The sequence below is a fragment of the Engystomops pustulosus genome, chromosome 11, assembly GCF_040894005.1.
Source record: "Engystomops pustulosus chromosome 11, aEngPut4.maternal, whole genome shotgun sequence".
NCBI lineage: Eukaryota > Metazoa > Chordata > Amphibia > Anura > Leptodactylidae > Engystomops > Engystomops pustulosus.
In genome coordinates this window covers 69,279,124-69,298,859 of record NC_092421.1, presented here as the reverse complement: position 1 = coordinate 69,298,859, position 19,736 = coordinate 69,279,124, and the positions used below count along the sequence as shown (strand labels likewise).

The following is a 19,736-nucleotide window of genomic DNA, read 5'->3' as shown; positions in this document are numbered from 1 at the left end:
TACTATAATACTGTAGCCACTATGTACAAGAATATAACTACTATAATACTGCCCCCTATGTACAAGAATATAACTACTATAATACTGCCCCTATGTACAAGAATATAACTACTATAATACTGCCCCCTATGTACAAGAATATAACTACTATAATACTGCCCCCTATGTACATGAATATAACTACTATAATACTGTTCCCTATGTAAAAGAATATACATACTATAATACTGCCCCCTATGTACATGAATATAACTACTATAATACTGTCCCCTATGTACAAGAATATAACTACTATAATACTGCCCCCTATGTACAAGAATATAACTACTATAATACTGCCCCCTATGTACAGGAATATAACTACTATAATACTGCCCCCTATGTACAAGAATATAACTACTATAATACTGCCCCCTATGTACAGGAATATAACTACTATAATACTGCCCCCTATGTACAAGAATATAACTACTATAATACTGCCCCCTATGTACAAGAATATAACTACTATAATACTGCCCTCTATGTACAAGAATATAACTACTATAATACTGCCCCCTATGTACAAAAATATAACTACTATAATACTGCCCCTATGTACAAGAATATAACTACTATAATACTGCCTCCTATGTACAAGAATATAACTACTATAATGCTGCCCCCTATGTACAAGAATATAACTACTATAATACTGTCCCTATGTACAAGAATATAACTACTATAATACTGCCCCCTATGTACAAGAATATAACTACTATAATACTGCCCCCTATGTACAGGAATATAACTACTATAATACTGCCCCTATGTACAAGAATATAACTACTATAATACTGCCCCCTATGTACAAGGATAGAACTACTATAATACTTCCCCCTATGTACAAGAATATAACTACTATAATACTGTCCCATATGTACAGGAATATAACTACTATAATACTGCCCACTATGTACAAGAATATAACTACTATAATACTGTCCCATATGTACAGGAATATAACTACTATAATACTTCCCCCTATGTACAAGAATATAACTACTATAATACTGCCCCCTATGTACAAGAATATAACTACTATAATACTGCCCCCTATGTACAAGAATATAACTACTATAATACTGCCCTCTATGTACAAGAATATAACTACTATAATACTGCCCCCTATGTACAAAAATATAACTACTATAATACTGCCCCTATGTACAAGAATATAACTACTATAATACTGCCTCCTATGTACAAGAATATAACTACTATAATGCTGACCCCTATGTACAAGAATATAACTACTATAATACTGCTCCCTATGTAAAAGAATATACATACTATAATACTGCCCCCTATGTACATGAATATAACTACTATAATACTGTCCCCTATGTACAAGAATATAACTACTATAATACTGCCCCCTATGTACAAGAATATAACTACTATAATACTGCCCCCTATGTACAGGAATATAACTACTATAATACTGCCCCCTATGTACAAGAATATAACTACTATAATACTGCCCCCTATGTGCAAGAATATAACTACTATAATACTGCCCTCTATGTACAAGAATATAACTACTATAATACTGCCCCTATGTACAAGAATATAACTACTATAATACTGCCTCCTATGTACAAGAATATAACTACTATAATACTGTCCCTATGTACATGAATATAACTACTATAATACTGCCCCCTATGTACAAAAATATAACTACTATAATACTGCCCCTATGTACAGGAATATAACTACTATAATACTGCCCCTATGTACAAGAATATAACTACTATAATACTGCCCCCTATGTACAAGGATATACCTACTATAATACTGCCCCCTATGTACAAGAATATAACTACTATAATACTGCCCCTATGTACAGGAATATAACTACTGTAATACTGCCCCCTATGTACAAAAATATAACTACTATAATACTGCCTCCTATGTACAAGAATATAACTACTATAATACTGCCCACTATGTACAAGAATATAACTACTATAATACTGCCCCCTATGTACAAGAATATAACTACTATAATACTGCCCCCTATGTACAAGAATATACCTACTATAATACTGCCCCCTATGTACAAGAATATAACTACTATAATACTGCCCCTATGTACAGGAATATAACTACTATAATACTGCCCCCTATGTACAAGAATGTAACTACTATAATACTGCCCCCTATGTACAAGAATATAACTACTATAATACTGCCCCCTATGTACAAGAATATAACTACTATAATACTGCCCCCTATGTACAAGAATATAACTACTATAATACTGCCCCCTATGTACAAGAATATAACTACTATAATACTGCCCCCTATGTACAAGAATATAACTGCTATAATACTGCCCCCTATGTACAAGAATATAACTGCTATAATACTGCCCCCTATGTACAAGAATATATCTACTATAATACTGTCCCCTATGTACAAGAATATAACTACTATAATACTGCCCCCTATGTACAAGAATATATCTACTATAATACTGTCCCCTATGTACAAGAATATAACTACTATAACACTGCCCCCTATGTACAAGAATATAACTACTATAATACTGTCCCCTATGTACAAGAATATAACTACTATAATACTGCCCCCTATGTACAAGAATATATCTACTATAATACTGTCCCCTATGTACAAGAATATAACTACTATAACACTGCCCCCTATGTACAAGAATATAACTACTATAATACTGCCCCCTATGTACAGGAATATAACTACTATAATACTGCCCCCTATGTACAGGAATATAACTACTATAATACTGCTCCCTATGTACAAGAATATAACTACTATAATACTGCCCCCTATGTACAAGAATATAACTACTATAATACTGCTCCCTATGTACAAGAATATAACTACTATAATACTGCCCCCTATGTACAAGAATATAACTACTATAATACTGCCCCCTATGTACAAGAATATAACTACTATAATACTGCCCCCTATGTACAGGAATATAACTACTATAATACTGCCCCCTATGTGCAAGAATATAACTACTATAATACTGCCCCCTATGTACAAGAATATAACTACTATAATACTGCCCCCTATGGATAATGGAGTTGTCTTATATAACAGTGCAGGTTATGTTGCTGATGCTTGTCCTCGGTTGTGATGGTTGTATTCTGTACCGTCCTGTGGTTGGATGTTGTGCCTCCGCTATACGGTTACATTTGTTAGTGGTGATAAATGGACACGGTGAGAAGTTTTAGACGTGTCAGGGGTAAACGCTCGTCCTCAATAATTCATCAGGATATGGCAGCGTTTGCAGTGTGGATCTTTCTGTAGGCGGATAATTGCCTCCCCCTCCCTCCTCCGGCGGTATTATAATTCTGCTCCTCACCTGCAGGACCTTGTTCTGGATGACTTACTGGCAGCTTTTTAAAGCAATAAGTGCAGAATTATTTTGCGCAGAGCAGATTTGCATACCTGCCCTCTGCCCTCCCACCATATATCAGTCTGACAGCTGAGGGTTTGGCGCTATAGCATCGGGCAGTGTGCATGGCTTTATTCATAGAAGAATTTCCATCACACCATGAGGGGGCGCTGTTCATACAGCTGAAAGGGACAGTGCTGGGCAGTCAGGGCAGTATATAAGAGAGAAAACAGGAGCACCTGCAGGAAAGGCTCCGCCCCCAGTGCACAGACAAGCTAATTTGCATAAAATTAAAAGGATAATAAAATGTCTTCAGAGCTGGTTAATTGCCTGGTTGGAGGTTGAATTATTAAATATCTTTAAATTGTATGTATCCTCATTTGAATAGTTGTCCCCTCCCTATTTCCACTAATAACCAATAACATGTGACTGTGTACAGGCGGGAGGTGTATCACATGCAGAAGGAGCTGCTGCGAGAGCGGACGCGGTGCCGAGCGCTGGAGGAGGAGCTGGAGAACCCCATGAATGTCCACAGGTGGCGGAAGCTGGAGGTAACGTCTGTGAGGGGCGGAGCCTAAGGGTGACACAGAACCACATGGGGCATCACTTCTCTATAGTGAGCTGTGACATCATGGGGGATCTGACACACCCTATTGTCCGCCTTGTTATCAGGCCAGTGACCCCAGCACCTACGAGCTGATCCAGAAGATCCACACCTTACAGAAACGCCTCATCAGCAAAACCGAGGAAGTGGTGGAGAAGGAGCTGCTGCTGCAGGTGAGCGCCATAGCGTATCAATGTATACCACAAAATTATATAGCGCATCATTATGTAGGGAAACATTATATACTACATCATTATTTACATGTTATTATATACTACATCATTATTTACATGTTATTATATACTACATCATTACATACCCCCTCATTGTATACAGCATCATTACATACCCCCTCATTGTATACAGCATCATTACATACCCCCTCATTGTATACAGCATCATTACATACCCCCTCATTGTATACCGCATCATTACATACCCCCTCATTGTATACCACATCATTACATACCCCCTCATTGTATACCACATCATTACATACCCCCTCATTGTATACCACATCATTACATACCCCCTCATTGTATACCACATCATCACATACCCCCTCATTGTATACCGCATCATTACATACCCCCTCATTGTATACCACATCATTACATACCCCATCATTGTATACCACATCATTACATACCCCCTCATTGTATACAGCATCATTACATACCCCCTCATTGTATACCACATCATTACATACCCCCTCATTGTATACCACATCATTACATACCCCATCATTGTATACCACATCATTACATACCCCCTCATTGTATACAGCATCATTACATACCCCCTCATTGTATACCGCATCATTACATACCCCCTCATTGTATACCACATCATTACATACCCCATCATTGTATACCACATCATTACATACCCCCTCATTGTATACCACATCATTACATACCCCCTCATTGTATACAGCATCATTACATACCCCCTCATTGTATACAGCATCATTACATACCCCCTCATTGTATACAGCATCATTACATACCCCCTCATTGTATACAGCATCATTACATACCCCCTCATTGTATACCACATCATTACATACCCCATCATTGTATACCACATCATTACATACCCCCTCATTGTATACAGCATCATTACATACCCCCTCATTGTATACAGCATCATTACATACCCCCTCATTGTATACAGCATCATTACATACCCCCTCATTGTATACAGCATCATTACATACCCCCTCATTGTATACCGCATCATTACATACCCCCTCATTGTATACCACATCATTACATACCCCATCATTGTATACCACATCATTACATACCCCCTCATTGTATACCACATCATTACATACCCCCTCATTGTATACCACATCATTACATACCCCCTCATTGTATACAGCATCATTACATACCCCCTCATTGTATACAGCATCATTACATACCCCCTCATTGTATACAGCATCATTACATACCCCCTCATTGTATACCGCATCATTACATACCCCCTCATTGTATACCACATCATTACATACCCCCTCATTGTATACAGCATCATTACATACCCCCTCATTGTATACCGCATCATTACATACCCCCTCATTGTATACCGCATCATTACATACCCCCTCATTGTATACCGCATCATTACATACCCCCTCATTGTATACCGCATCATTACATACCCCCTCATTGTATACCGCATCATTACATACCCCCTCATTGTATACCGCATCATTACATACCCCCTCATTGTATACCGCATCATTACATACCCCCTCATTGTATACCGCATCATTACATACCCCCTCATTGTATACCGCATCATTACATACCCCCTCATTGTATACCACATCATTACATACCCCCTCATTGTATACAGCATCATTACATACCCCCTCATTGTATACCACATCATTACATACCCCCTCATTGTATACCACATCATTACATACCCCCTCATTGTATACCGCATCATTACATACCCCCTCATTGTATACCGCATCATTACATACCCCCTCATTGTATACCACATCATCATATACCACCTCATAGTATACCGCATCATTACATACCCCCTCATTGTATACCGCATCATCATATACCACCTCATAGTATACCGCATCATTACATACCCCCTCATTGTATACAGCATCATTACATACCCCCTCATTGTATACCGCATCATCACATACCCCCTCATTGTATACCGCATCATTACATACCCCGTCATTGTATACAGCATCATTACATACCCCCTCATTGTATACAGCATCATTACATACCCCCTCATTGTATACCGCCTCATTACATACCCCCTCATTGTATACCGCATCATCACATACCCCCTCATTGTATACCGCATCATTACATACCCCCTCATTGTATACCGCATCATTACATACCCCCTCATTGTATACCGCATCATTACATACCCCCTCATTGTATACCGCATCATTACATACCCCCTCATTGTATACCGCATCATTACATACCCCCTCATTGTATACCGCATCATTACATACCCCCTCATTGTATACCGCATCATTACATACCCCCTCATTGTATACCGCATCATTACATACCCCCTCATTGTATACAGCATCATTACATACCCCCTCATTGTATACAGCATCATTACATACCCCCTCATTGTATACAGCATCATCATATACCACCTCATAGTATACCGCATCATTACATACCCCCTCATTGTATACCGCATCATTACATACCCCCTCATTGTATACCGCATCATTACATACCCCCTCATTGTATACCACATCATCATATACCACCTCATAGTATACCGCATCATTACATACCCCCTCATTGTATACCGCATCATCATATACCACCTCATAGTATACCGCATCATTACATACCCCCTCATTGTATACAGCATCATTACATACCCCCTCATTGTATACCGCATCATCACATACCCCCTCATTGTATACCGCATCATTACATACCCCCTCATTGTATACAGCATCATTACATACCCCCTCATTGTATACAGCATCATTACATACCCCCTCATTGTATACCGCCTCATTACATACCCCCTCATTGTATACCGCATCATCACATACCCCCTCATTGTATACCGCATCATTACATACCCCCTCATTGTATACCGCATCATTACATACCCCCTCATTGTATACCGCATCATTACATACCCCCTCATTGTATACTGCATCATTACATACCCCCTCATTGTATACTGCATCATTACATACCCCCTCATTGTATACCACATCATTACATACCCCCTCATTGTATACCGCATCATTACATACCCCCTCATTGTATACCGCATCATTACATACCCCCTCATTGTATACCACATCATTACATACCCCCTCATTGTATACCGCATCATTACATACCCCCTCATTGTATACCACATCATTACATACCCCCTCATTGTATACCGCATCATTACATACCCCCTCATTGTATACCGCATCATTACATACCCCCTCATTGTATACCACATCATTACATACCCCCTCATTGTATACCGCATCATTACATACCCCCTCATTGTATACCACATCATTACATACCCCCTCATTGTATACCGCATCATTACATACCCCCTCATTGTATACCGCATCATTACATACCCCCTCATTGTATACCACATCATTACATACCCCCTCATTGTATACCGCATCATTACATACCCCCTCATTGTATACCGCATCATCATATACCACCTAATAGTATACCGCATCATTACATACCCCCTCATTGTATACCGCATCATTACATACCCCCTCATTGTATACAGCATCATCACATACCCCCTCATTGTATACCGCATCATTACATACCCCCTCATTGTATACCGCATCATTACATACCCCCTCATTGTATACCGCATCATTACATACCCCCTCATTGTATACCGCATCATTACATACCCCCTCATTGTATACAGCATCATCATATACCACCTCATAGTATACCGCATCATTACATACCCCGTCATTGTATACCGCATCATTACATACCCCGTCATTGTATACCGCATCATTACATACCCCCTCATTGTATACAGCATCATTACATACCCCCTCATTGTATACTACATCATTACATACCCCCTCATTGTATACCGCATCATTACATACCCCCTCATTGTATACCGCATCATCACATACCCCCTCATTGTATACCGCATCATTACATACCCCCTCATTGTATACCGCATCATTACATACCCCCTCATTGTATACCGCATCATCACATACCCCCTCATTGTATACCGCATCATTACATACCCCCTCATTGTATACCGCATCATTACATACCCCCTCATTGTATACCGCATCATTACATACCCCCTCATTGTATACCGCATCATCATATACCACCTCATAGTATACCGCATCATTACATACCCCCTCATTGTATACCGCATCATTACATACCCCCTCATTGTATACAGCATCATTACATACCCCCTCATTGTATACAGCATCATTACATACCCCCTCATTGTATACCGCATCATTACATACCCCCTCATTGTATACCGCATCATTACATACCCCTTCATTGTATACCGCATCATTACATACCCCCTCATTGTATACCGCATCATTACATACCCCCTCATTGTATACCGCATCATTACATACCCCCTCATTGTATACCGCATCATTACATACCACCTCATTGTATACAGCATCATTACATACCCCCTCATTGTATACCGCATCATTACATACCCCCTCATTGTATACCGCATCATTACATACCCCCTCATTGTATACCGCATCATTACATACCCCCTCATTGTATACAGCATCATTACATACCCCCTCATTGTATACCGCATCATTACATACCCCCTCATTGTATACAGCATCATTACATACCCCCTCATTGTATACCGCATCATTACATACCCCCTCATTGTATACCGCATCATTACATACCCCTTCATTGTATACCGCATCATTACATACCCCCTCATTGTATACCGCATCATTACATACCCCCTCATTGTATACAGCATCATTACATACCCCCTCATTGTATACAGCATCATTACATACCCCCTCATTGTATACCGCATCATTACATACCACCTCATTGTATACAGCATCATTACATACCCCCTCATTGTATACAGCATCATTACATACCCCGTCATTGTATACAGCATCATTACATACCCCCTCATTGTATACCGCATCATTACATACCCCCTCATTGTATACCGCATCATTACATACCCCCTCATTGTATACCGCATCATTACATACCCCCTCATTGTATACCGCATCATTACATACCCCTTCATTGTATACCGCATCATGACATACCCCCTCATTGTATACCGCATCATCACATACCCCCTCATTGTATACCGCATCATTACATACCCCCTCATTGTATACCGCATCATTACATACCCCTTCATTGTATACCGCATCATTACATACCCCCTCATTGTATACCGCATCATTACATACCCCCTCATTGTATACCGCATCATTACATACCCCCTCATTGTATACCGCATCATTACATACCCCCTCATTGTATACCGCATCATTACATACCCCCTCATTGTATACCGCATCATTACATACCCCGTCATTGTATACCGCATCATTACATACCCCCTCATTGTATACCGCATCATTACATACCCCGTCATTGTATACTATCTCATAGTATAACATTACATACTGCCGCATTATATACCACCTCATTGTATACCGCATCATGACATACCCCCTCATTGTATACCGCATCATTACATACCCCCTCATTGTATACCGCATCATTACATACCCCGTCATTGTATACCACATCATTACATACCCCCTCATTGTATACCGCATCATTACATACCCCCTCATTGTATACCGCATCATTACATACCCCGTCATTGTATACCACATCATTACATACCCCTTCATTGTATACCGCATCATTACATACCCCCTCATTGTATACCGCATCATCACATACCCCGTCATTGTATACCGCATCATTACATACCCCCTCATTGTATACCGCATCATCACATACCCCGTCATTGTATACTATCTCATAGTATAACATTACATACTGCCGCATTATATACCACCTCATAGTATACCAAGTGATTGTATACCGCAACCTTACATAAAGCCTCATTTTATACAGCATCATTACATACCCCCTCATTGTATAATGCATCATTACATACCCCCTCATTGTATACCGCATCATCATATACCACCTCATAGTATACCGCATCATTACATACCCCCTCATTGTATACCGCATCATCACATACCCCCTCATTGTATACCGCATCATTACATACCCCTTCATTGTATACCGCATCATTACATACCCCCTCATTGTATACCGCATCATTACATACCCCCTCATTGTATACAGCATCATTACATACCCCCTCATTGTATACCGCATCATTACATACCCCCTCATTGTATACCGCATCATCACATACCCCCTCATTGTATACCGCATCATTACATACCCCCTCATTGTATACCGCATCATTACATACCCCCTCATTGTATACCGCATCATTACATACCCCCTCATTGTATACAGCATCATTACATACCCCCTCATTGTATACAGCATCATTACATACCCCCTCATTGTATACCGCATCATTACATACCCCCTCATTGTATACCGCATCATTACATACCCCCTCATTGTATACCGCATCATCACATACCCCCTCACAGTATACCGCATCATTACATACCCCCTCATTGTATACCGCATCATTACATACCCCCTCATTGTATACCGCATCATTACATACCCCCTCATTGTATACCGCATCATTACATACCCCCTCATTGTATACCGCATCATTACATACCCCCTCATTGTATACAGCATCATTACATACCCCCTCATTGTATACAGCATCATTACATACCCCGTCATTGTATACAGCATCATTACATACCCCCTCATTGTATACAGCATCATTACATACCCCCTCATTGTATACAGCATCATTACATACCCCCTCATTGTATACAGCATCATTACATACCCCCTCATTGTATACCGCATCATTACATACCCCGTCATTGTATACTATCTCATAGTATAACATTACATACTGCCGCATTATATACCACCTCATTGTATACCGCATCATGACATACCCCCTCATTGTATACCGCATCATTACATACCCCTTCATTGTATACCGCATCATTACATACCCCCTCATTGTATACCGCATCATCACATACCCCGTCATTGTATACCGCATCATTACATACCCCCTCATTGTATACCGCATCATCACATACCCCGTCATTGTATACTATCTCATAGTATAACATTACATACTGCCGCATTATATACCACCTCATAGTATACCAAGTGATTGTATACCGCAACCTTACATAAAGCCTCATTGTATACAGCATCATTACATACCCCCTCATTGTATAATGCATCATTACATACCCCCTCATTGTATACCGCATCATCATATACCACCTCATAGTATACCGCATCATTACATACCCCCTCATTGTATACCGCATCATTACATACCCCCTCATTGTATACTATCTCATAGTATAACATTACATACTGCCGCATTATATACCACCTCATAGTATACCAAGTGATTGTATACCGCAACCTTACATAAAGCCTCATTGTATAGCACGTCATTCCACAGCATTATTTACCGCTTTGTCATGATCTGTCTTTATTATCACATGACCATCGGTCTCTGCTGTCTCTCATCTGTCTGTCTATAAGATCCTCACATCTTACCACTCTTGCCAATAATTAAAGGGTTGACTCCAAAGTTTGATTATGAAGGTTTAACACGAGCAGAATAAAGTATAAAGTCTAATACCATCCTCCTCTGGTTATCCGTGCTCTCCATTCCCTTTAAAGTTTTTCCACTGAAGTTGTCATTCCTAGTATGACCTGTAGATGGCGCCAGTGGTCAGCAGATGAGATGTAGACTGCACACTCTTCCCAGTCCTGGCGCTCCGGCGCTTAATTGTAGCGTTTAAGTCAGCGGTGGTGTTGGCACAATGTGTTTTCCCTTGTTTTTTTTTTTTGTTTTGTTTTTTTGATGCTCCATTTACCACCTAAAGGCAAGAATGAAGGTTTTCGAATCCCTTTTTGGCACTGGGAAGGAGTTTAGAGAGAAATTAGGCAGATTTAGAGAATACAATGTAAGGGAAGTTTTCAAATTCCCTTCTCCCACTGCAGTACAGAAGATTTCAGGAGAGAAATGTGACAGTCTTATGAAAGGCCATAGTGAGCACAGATGATCAGAAGGAAACTAAAGGAGTTTAACGGGCAGTTTAGTTGATTTTGAGATTACGGTGTATAGGGAAGTTGTCGATTCCCATGCACAACAGCAGCAGAAAGGATTTCCGGAGGGAATTGTGAGAGGTCACGAACACGGAGCCAGATGGAGGATGTTCTGATGGTAGAAGAGAAGAGATTAGAGTGTAAGATGTACAAGCTTACGCAGATCAGGGACCTCTCTGAGTCATGTGGGCGGTTCACAGAGCTTTCTGAGTCATGGGGGCGGTTCACAGAGCTTTCTGAGTCATGTGGGCGGTTCACAGAGCTTTCTGAGTCATGGGGGCGGTTCACAGAGCTTTCTGAGTTATGTGGGTGTTCACAGAGCTTTCTGAATCATGTGGGCGGTTCACAGAGCTTTCTGAGTCATGGGGGCGGTTCACAGAGCTTTCTGAGTCATGGGGGCGGTTCACAGAGCTTTCTGAGTCATGTGGGCGGTTCACAGAGCTTTCTGAGTCGTGGGCGGTTCACAGAGCCTTTTGAGTCATGAGGCAGCTCACAGCGCCATTAAGGGAAATTAGCTGATCTTTATAGAAGGTCATAGTGAACACAGGGCTAGAGCCATGATGCTAGGAAGCAAGGTCGGCTCCTGGTTTCAGTAGGCCCCTGAGCGACAGAGCCTCAGTGGGCCCCTTTGCAGTGAACTCACGTGGAGGCATTAACAATTTAGAAACTAGAACAGTTCCATGTTCACTAAGATATTCCCTAGTTTATGATCCCAAACAGCCCGCCTCATGGGTATTTTATATAAAGCATCCTATGGATTCACCCTATGGATTCAGTAGATACACTCCCATAGATTCATTATGTACAGCCTTATGTGGGCCACCCCAGCAGCTCTGGGCCCCGGCACTTGTCCAGGTTCGCCAAGTGCTGGCGCCAGCCCTGCTAGGAAGTAAGGAAAGTTAGAGATCATAGTCAAAAAGTGACACCTTCCCCGATCAGCACAGAGGCCCCCTACACCTACCTGACCTCAACATGGGTTTTCAAAAATTATTCTAGGACTCCTTTAATAAGTAACAATGTAACACAAAATGACCTAAAACAACAGAAGAATGTAATAAAGAAATCATAATATGACCATATAATCACATAACAGATGACACAATATATAATTTGAGGAAAAAACATATACAGCAAACTACAATGGATTATACACTGTTCTAACCTGAGATAATTGAAAGCAATATAACAATGGAAGAAAACAAATGCCAGTGATATGGCACAACACAAGAAATCCTTATAACAAGATGATAGGAAATAGTAGGACAATATAATATATAGAAAAGATAACATGATATCAAATAAGATAAAATCGTACAATATACAGTATTTGAATGTAAATAACAATATATTAGAATAAAATCTAATAAAACAATGTCATATAGAAAAGATATTGGGGCACATTTACTTACCCTGTACCGCCGCGATCACACAGTGCGTTGTCCGACGAGGATTCGGGTCCGGCGAGGATTCGGGTCTGCCGGGATTCACTTAAGTCGTGCGCACGATATTCAGCAGGTGTTGCTGCTGCGCCAAGGTCCGCTGGAGTTCACCTTCTTCTCCCCTGGTGCATGTGAGTGCTTGATCTTGCGACACAATTCGTTTTTTAAATTCTGCGGTTTTGCCGAATCCGTTGTGTTGTCCGACGGCCACGCCCCCCAATCTCTTTCGCGTGCAAGCCAGCACTGATGCGCCACAATCTGATTGCGTGTGCCAAAAACCCAGGGCAATTCACCGCAAAGTGTGGCGTTCGGACCCTTAGTAAATGAGCCCCAATATCACATAACCCGTCATGAACAATGCATTGATAATACTCCGTCGCGTTACCCGATTATTTCCGATTTGCGGCGATTTTCCATGAATTGCCCCGCGATTTCGGCGCACGCGATCAGATTGTGGCGCATCAGCGCCGACATGCACGCGGCGGAAATGGGGGGTGTGGCCATAAGAAAACCCGACGGATTCGGAAAAACTGCCATATTTTAGGAAAAAAAAGTGTCGCTTGACATGCGCTTTTCTGCACCCAGGGTAGGACGGTGAACTTCAGTCATGGGGTCCGTTGAGAGCTTTCTGAGTCATGGGGGCAGATCATGGAGCAGTTAGAGTTATGGGGGCAGTTTACTGAGCTGCATAAGTTATTATAACAAGATGGATCAGTTAGAGTCATGGGGGCAGTTCACTGAGGTATCTGAGTTATGGGAGCAGATCATGGAGCTATCTAAGTTATGGGGGCACATCATGGAGCTGTATCAGTTATTAAGTTGGTTCACATAGCTTTCTGAGCCATGGAGTGCCTCCTAGTGCACCCTCCTACATCTTCATATACAATACATAATATATATAATACATAACATTCAGTAATACAGTGATACGGTAGATTGTAATATACACAATGTATATAATACATAAGATAATACAGTGATGGATTGTAATATACAGAATGTATATAATACATAAGATAATACAGCGATGGATTGTAATATACAGAATGTATATAATACATAAGATAATACAGCGATGGATTGTAATATACAGAATGTATATAATACATAAGATAATACAGCGATGGATTGTAATATACACAATGTATATAATACATAAGATAATACAGCGATGGATTGTAATATACACAATGTATATAATACATAAGATAATACAGCGATGGATTGTAATATACAGAATGTATATAATACATAAGATAATACAGCGATGGATTGTAATATACACAATGTATATAATACATAAGATAATACAGCGATGGATTGTAATATACACAATGTATATAATACATAAGATAATACAGCGATGGATTGTAATATACACAATGCATATAATACATAAGATAATACAGCGATGGATTGTAATATACACAATGTATAATGTAATTTCTACTCTCTGAATGGAACACAATACAATGTATCAGTCTTCTATATAATGATACACAGAGGATACAATGTTTCTGCTGGGTCCTCCGGGTGCACATGGGCAGGATGAGGATGGCGCTGCTGTCAGCGGCGGGGGGTGGGCACATGGTGGGCGCTTTACCTTCCCGCATCCAGATGGGTCATTGTTATCCTAGAATAAGAGGGGCCCGGGATAATAAAGTCTATTAATAAGGGTCCGGCTGTGGTGTATTGAGCGGTTATCAGCGCCGCGCCCCTGGTAACATTGGAGCGTGGACAGGATAATGTTGGTGACGCTCTGAATGGTTGGCAGGGGAGCGCCCGCTCGCACACTTGTTTGTTTGCCTGGCGCGGTGACAGGACGAGACGTCGCTCTGGGGGCCGTGCTCTGTGAGCGTCGGCCATTGTGTTTCACTCTCCGTCTTCCTACTTTTAGCGCAGCGAGGTTTGTATAGAACTACTTGGCACCGGCCCCGCACCCTTTATAAAGAAACCCTCCCCCAGTCTTCAGCCTCCGGAGCGGGCACCAGGGGGCACCAGGAGCTGCGCCCGTCCTAGCCATTAGTATTTGGGGCTTTCATCTCGCCCTTTGTCTGGCAGCAGGGTTGTTGGCACTTTACAGGGCAATCCGACTGTAAGTGCCCGCTCCGTGCCAAGCCTCGTCCTCCTGGGCGCTGCCGCACTACGCTCTGTACCTCCTTATGTGGAGGGATTATACCACGTCCCCTCCTGCCCGGCCCGATAGGCAACCTGACTGCACATACAGGATCGCTACAGACCTACAGAGGCAGATTGGAGCGATTAACCCTCAGCATCCCAGACGTTTTAAAGGGATGGTCCACGTGCAGTATTCAGACTATTTCCAGTGCTCTCATACACTACAATGGAGAGTGCTCACACAGACGGCGCCCCCTACAGAATGCGGGTCAGGGGACCCAGGAATGTGCAGATCCCACTACTGCATCTAAAAAGTATTTATGACACATCCTGTCAGCAGGTGTGACCATACAGACTACAGCCAGTGTTACATTTGTCCCTGGAGAGATGTGTAATCAGACTGCTGTGTATGTTGTCAGTAGCAGCAGGACTGTGATATATATGGATTTACCTTCCAGGATTGCAGCTTCTCCGAGTGCACTGGGGGGGGGGGGGCGTCCTCACACTGCTGTGCTCTGTGCTCTCTGCAGCCAGTGTTATGTATTGTCGCTGGAGAGAAATTTCATCAGTCCTTTGTGTATGTTGTTAGTAGCAGCAGGACTGATTTTTTTGGATTAATATTCCAGGATTGTATTTTCTCCAACTGTGTTGGGGGTGCCCCCACACTGCTGTCCTCTGTGCTCTCTGCAGCCAGTATTAGGCATTGACCCCTGAAGAGATGTGTAATTAGACCGTTGTGTGTGTCCTTAGTAGCAGCAGGACTGTGAAATATGGATTTATATTCTAGGATTGTGGCTCTACACTGCTGTGCTCTTGGCTCTCTGCTTTAGTAGAAGCAAAATCTTTCCATTTTGGCCACAAACTGTTGAAGTAAAGCAGAGATCATTAGCTTTTTTTCATATGCAAATCATTCCGCAAGTGTCCTGAGGGCGGGGCTCAGTTTGTCTGATTTAACTGTTTATAGACATGTTGCAGGCAGAGAAAAGATCGATGGCGCTAAAAAGGGGCAATGATTCCAGAAAAGGACCTGAGCACTTTCTGCTGCCTGTAGAGACAAGTGGCTCCGCCTCCAGTGCACTGGATTATCTCTGCATTGCATCTTAGTTTGTGGTCATACAGTAGGTTTCTGCTCCTATTGACAGGATGATTGCTGTGGAAGGCATCCTGGACCCTTTAAGGGTTACACATCTCCCACTTTGTATTCTGTTTCCTGAAAATTTGGATAGTTACTCTTTTTAGGCTATGTGGAGGCATTCACAAATCTGTGATGACCCTTGTAGGGATTGTAAAGGATTAAAAAAACAGCGCCCCACCTGTTTACAGGTCACATGTGGTATTGCATCTCAGCCCAATTCACCTCAGTGGGATGTTCCTGCAGTACCTGGCACCACCTGTAAATAGGTGCGGCGCTGCTGAACTCATACATACCCAAGACAATCAGTGTTGTCCTATTTGGAGGAATATTCCCAGGTTCTCATGTGGGTGGTTGTAACCTACTGTAGGATGGAGGAAGTAGAGTCTTAAAGGGGTTAACTCATGTCGAAGCCGTATCTCCTATCTCACAATCACTAGAATAAGGGTCACATTCCCCTATGAGAGCGTCCATAGTAGCGGAACGACCCGTTCTCTTGATTTAAAGGGGTGGTCCATTATTCTTGTTCTGTAACTGGGAGATCAGTAATATTGGGCCACCCCTTTAAGTGATGGCTTGGCCAAAGATCTCGCTCTGTGTTCTTAAAAAATGTCCTAATTTTGGTCTCCTGCAGGAAGAGGAGGTCCAAAGCACAAAAAGTGAACATTCTGGGGGACAAAGAGTTAAATCAAAGTGTTTTTTTTTTTTTCAACCAAGAAACAGAGAGAATTCTTTGTGTTGTTTCTGGTAATGGACGTCCTGGCGGCGGTTCAGGAGTCCGTAGCCAGCGCTGCGCACAGACACCGCCGTACGTTTCGTTTGCTGCTTGCGAGGAGAATGCGGCGGCTGTAAATTCGCGGGGCGTCTTCTTTGCCCCTCAGAAAGAATCTCCCAGATAAAACTTTTGGTCGTGGGGAGGAAGAAACGGGACTAATGGACAATTCCCCAAAGTGTTGCGTCAGCGAGTTCTCCGGAGCTATCATCAAAGCATAAAGGGAACCTGTCATCAGATTTTACCCCATATAACTACCAGCAACTCAGGCCGGGCATAAAATTTCCCTTCTAAAATTAGTTTTTTGATGTAAAATTCCCCCCCCCCCCCCCCCGTTTACCCATAAATAAAATCTCCTGCAAAGTCATGTGACAGTGAGCAGAGAAGAGTCATATTTTGCCTGAGATGAGTCTGAGATGCCCCTATCTTCAGTTCAGTAGCACCTAGAAACAGAGATACAGGGGGTATGTTTTTGAGCCTGTTGTGAGTCTATTTTTTGCACCTCATTTGTCTCTGTCGTTTTTACTCTTTGTTAAATGCAGGTTTTTTTGTGTGCCTTATTAGGCGCAAATTTGAAAAAAGCTGCAATTTGTAGCGCAAAGGATACAATTGCCTGCTCTGAGCATTGTCAGGACTGGCGTATAGGCGCAATAGTATAATAAATCGGGCGCAAGCATCTGGAATGAGGCGCAATGTAATGACAAATAAGGCGCAACAACCCACGGCAAAATAGCCTCAAAACATTACACAGCAAAAAGGTGCAAAAACACCCACAGAAGGAAAAGATAAATGACCCCCACTGACAAGGACATGGTTGTAAATAAAAGACACATCTTATCTGTCTGCATCTCTTGTTCTGTAGCTCACAGAATCACAAGCCTGGTGTTATCTGAAAGATGAGATTCTTATCTTTAATATGACACCAGTAACTTTAAAATGTACTTTTGGTGATCTTTTGCTTGGATACATCCTTATATGTGCAGGAGTTACCTACCAGTGACTGCTTTTGTTTATGCTTAAAGGGGAACTCTGTCCAACAAACTAGAACTTCAGATTGTTGCTGCTTTTTAGGTGATATCTTGATTGGATACTGTTTTTGTAACAAGGAAAAATGGGGCAGATTTACTTACCCGGTCCAGTCGCAATCCAGCGGCGTGTTCTCCAATGCTGATTCGGGTTCTGCTGGGATTCACTAAGGTCATGCGTCCGATGTCCACTAGGTGTCGCTGCTGTGCCGAGGTCCGCCAGAATTCACCTTCTCCGTCTTGGTGTATGTGAGTGCTATTTTTGCAAAACAATTTTTTTTTAAATTCTGTGGTTTTTCCGACGGCCACGCCCCCCGATTTCTGTTGCGTGAAAGCCGGTGCTGATGCGCCACAATCCGATCGCGTGCGTCAAAATCCCGGGGCAATTCGGCGCAAATTGGAAACATTCGGGAAACCCGGCGGAAAAACTCGATTCGGACCCTTAGTAAATGAGCCCCAATGTGTCTACAGATTAAGAGGAAGAATTAGTGAGTTTGGGCAAATTTTTAGATGTTTATCAATAAAAATAAATCTGCTCTAGAAAAAATTCACTGAGCTGTGACCATGCAGCAAGTTCAAGACCATGCAGATTTTTGTGCATGTTGTTAGTAGCAGCAGGGCTGTGAAATATGGATTTCCATTACAGGATTGCTCCAATCACACTGCTGTGCTCTGTGCTCTCTGCAGCTAGTGTTAGAGTTTTGTCCCTGGAGAGATGTATAATCAGAATTTTCTTTATGTTGTTGTTAGCAGCAGGACTGTGATATATGGATTTATATTCCAGGATTGTAGCTTCTCAAAGTGGGCTGCAATATGCCCTCACACTGCTGTGCTCTGTGCAGCCAGTTTTGTTTATTGTACTTTGAAAGAT

At 41.7% G+C, this 19,736-nt stretch overlaps 1 protein-coding gene across 1 annotated transcript in view; it reads left to right on the top strand.

Moving 5' to 3' along the window:
- Positions 1-19,736, top strand: part of CFAP58 (cilia and flagella associated protein 58) — a 46,410-nt gene that overhangs the window by 20,485 nt on the left and 6,189 nt on the right. Inside the window, exons 14-15 of the mRNA XM_072129468.1 lie at positions 3,873-3,984; positions 4,106-4,210. Coding sequence (XP_071985569.1) covers positions 3,873-3,984; positions 4,106-4,210 — 217 coding nt within the window. The remainder of the gene's footprint in view (positions 1-3,872; positions 3,985-4,105; positions 4,211-19,736) is intronic.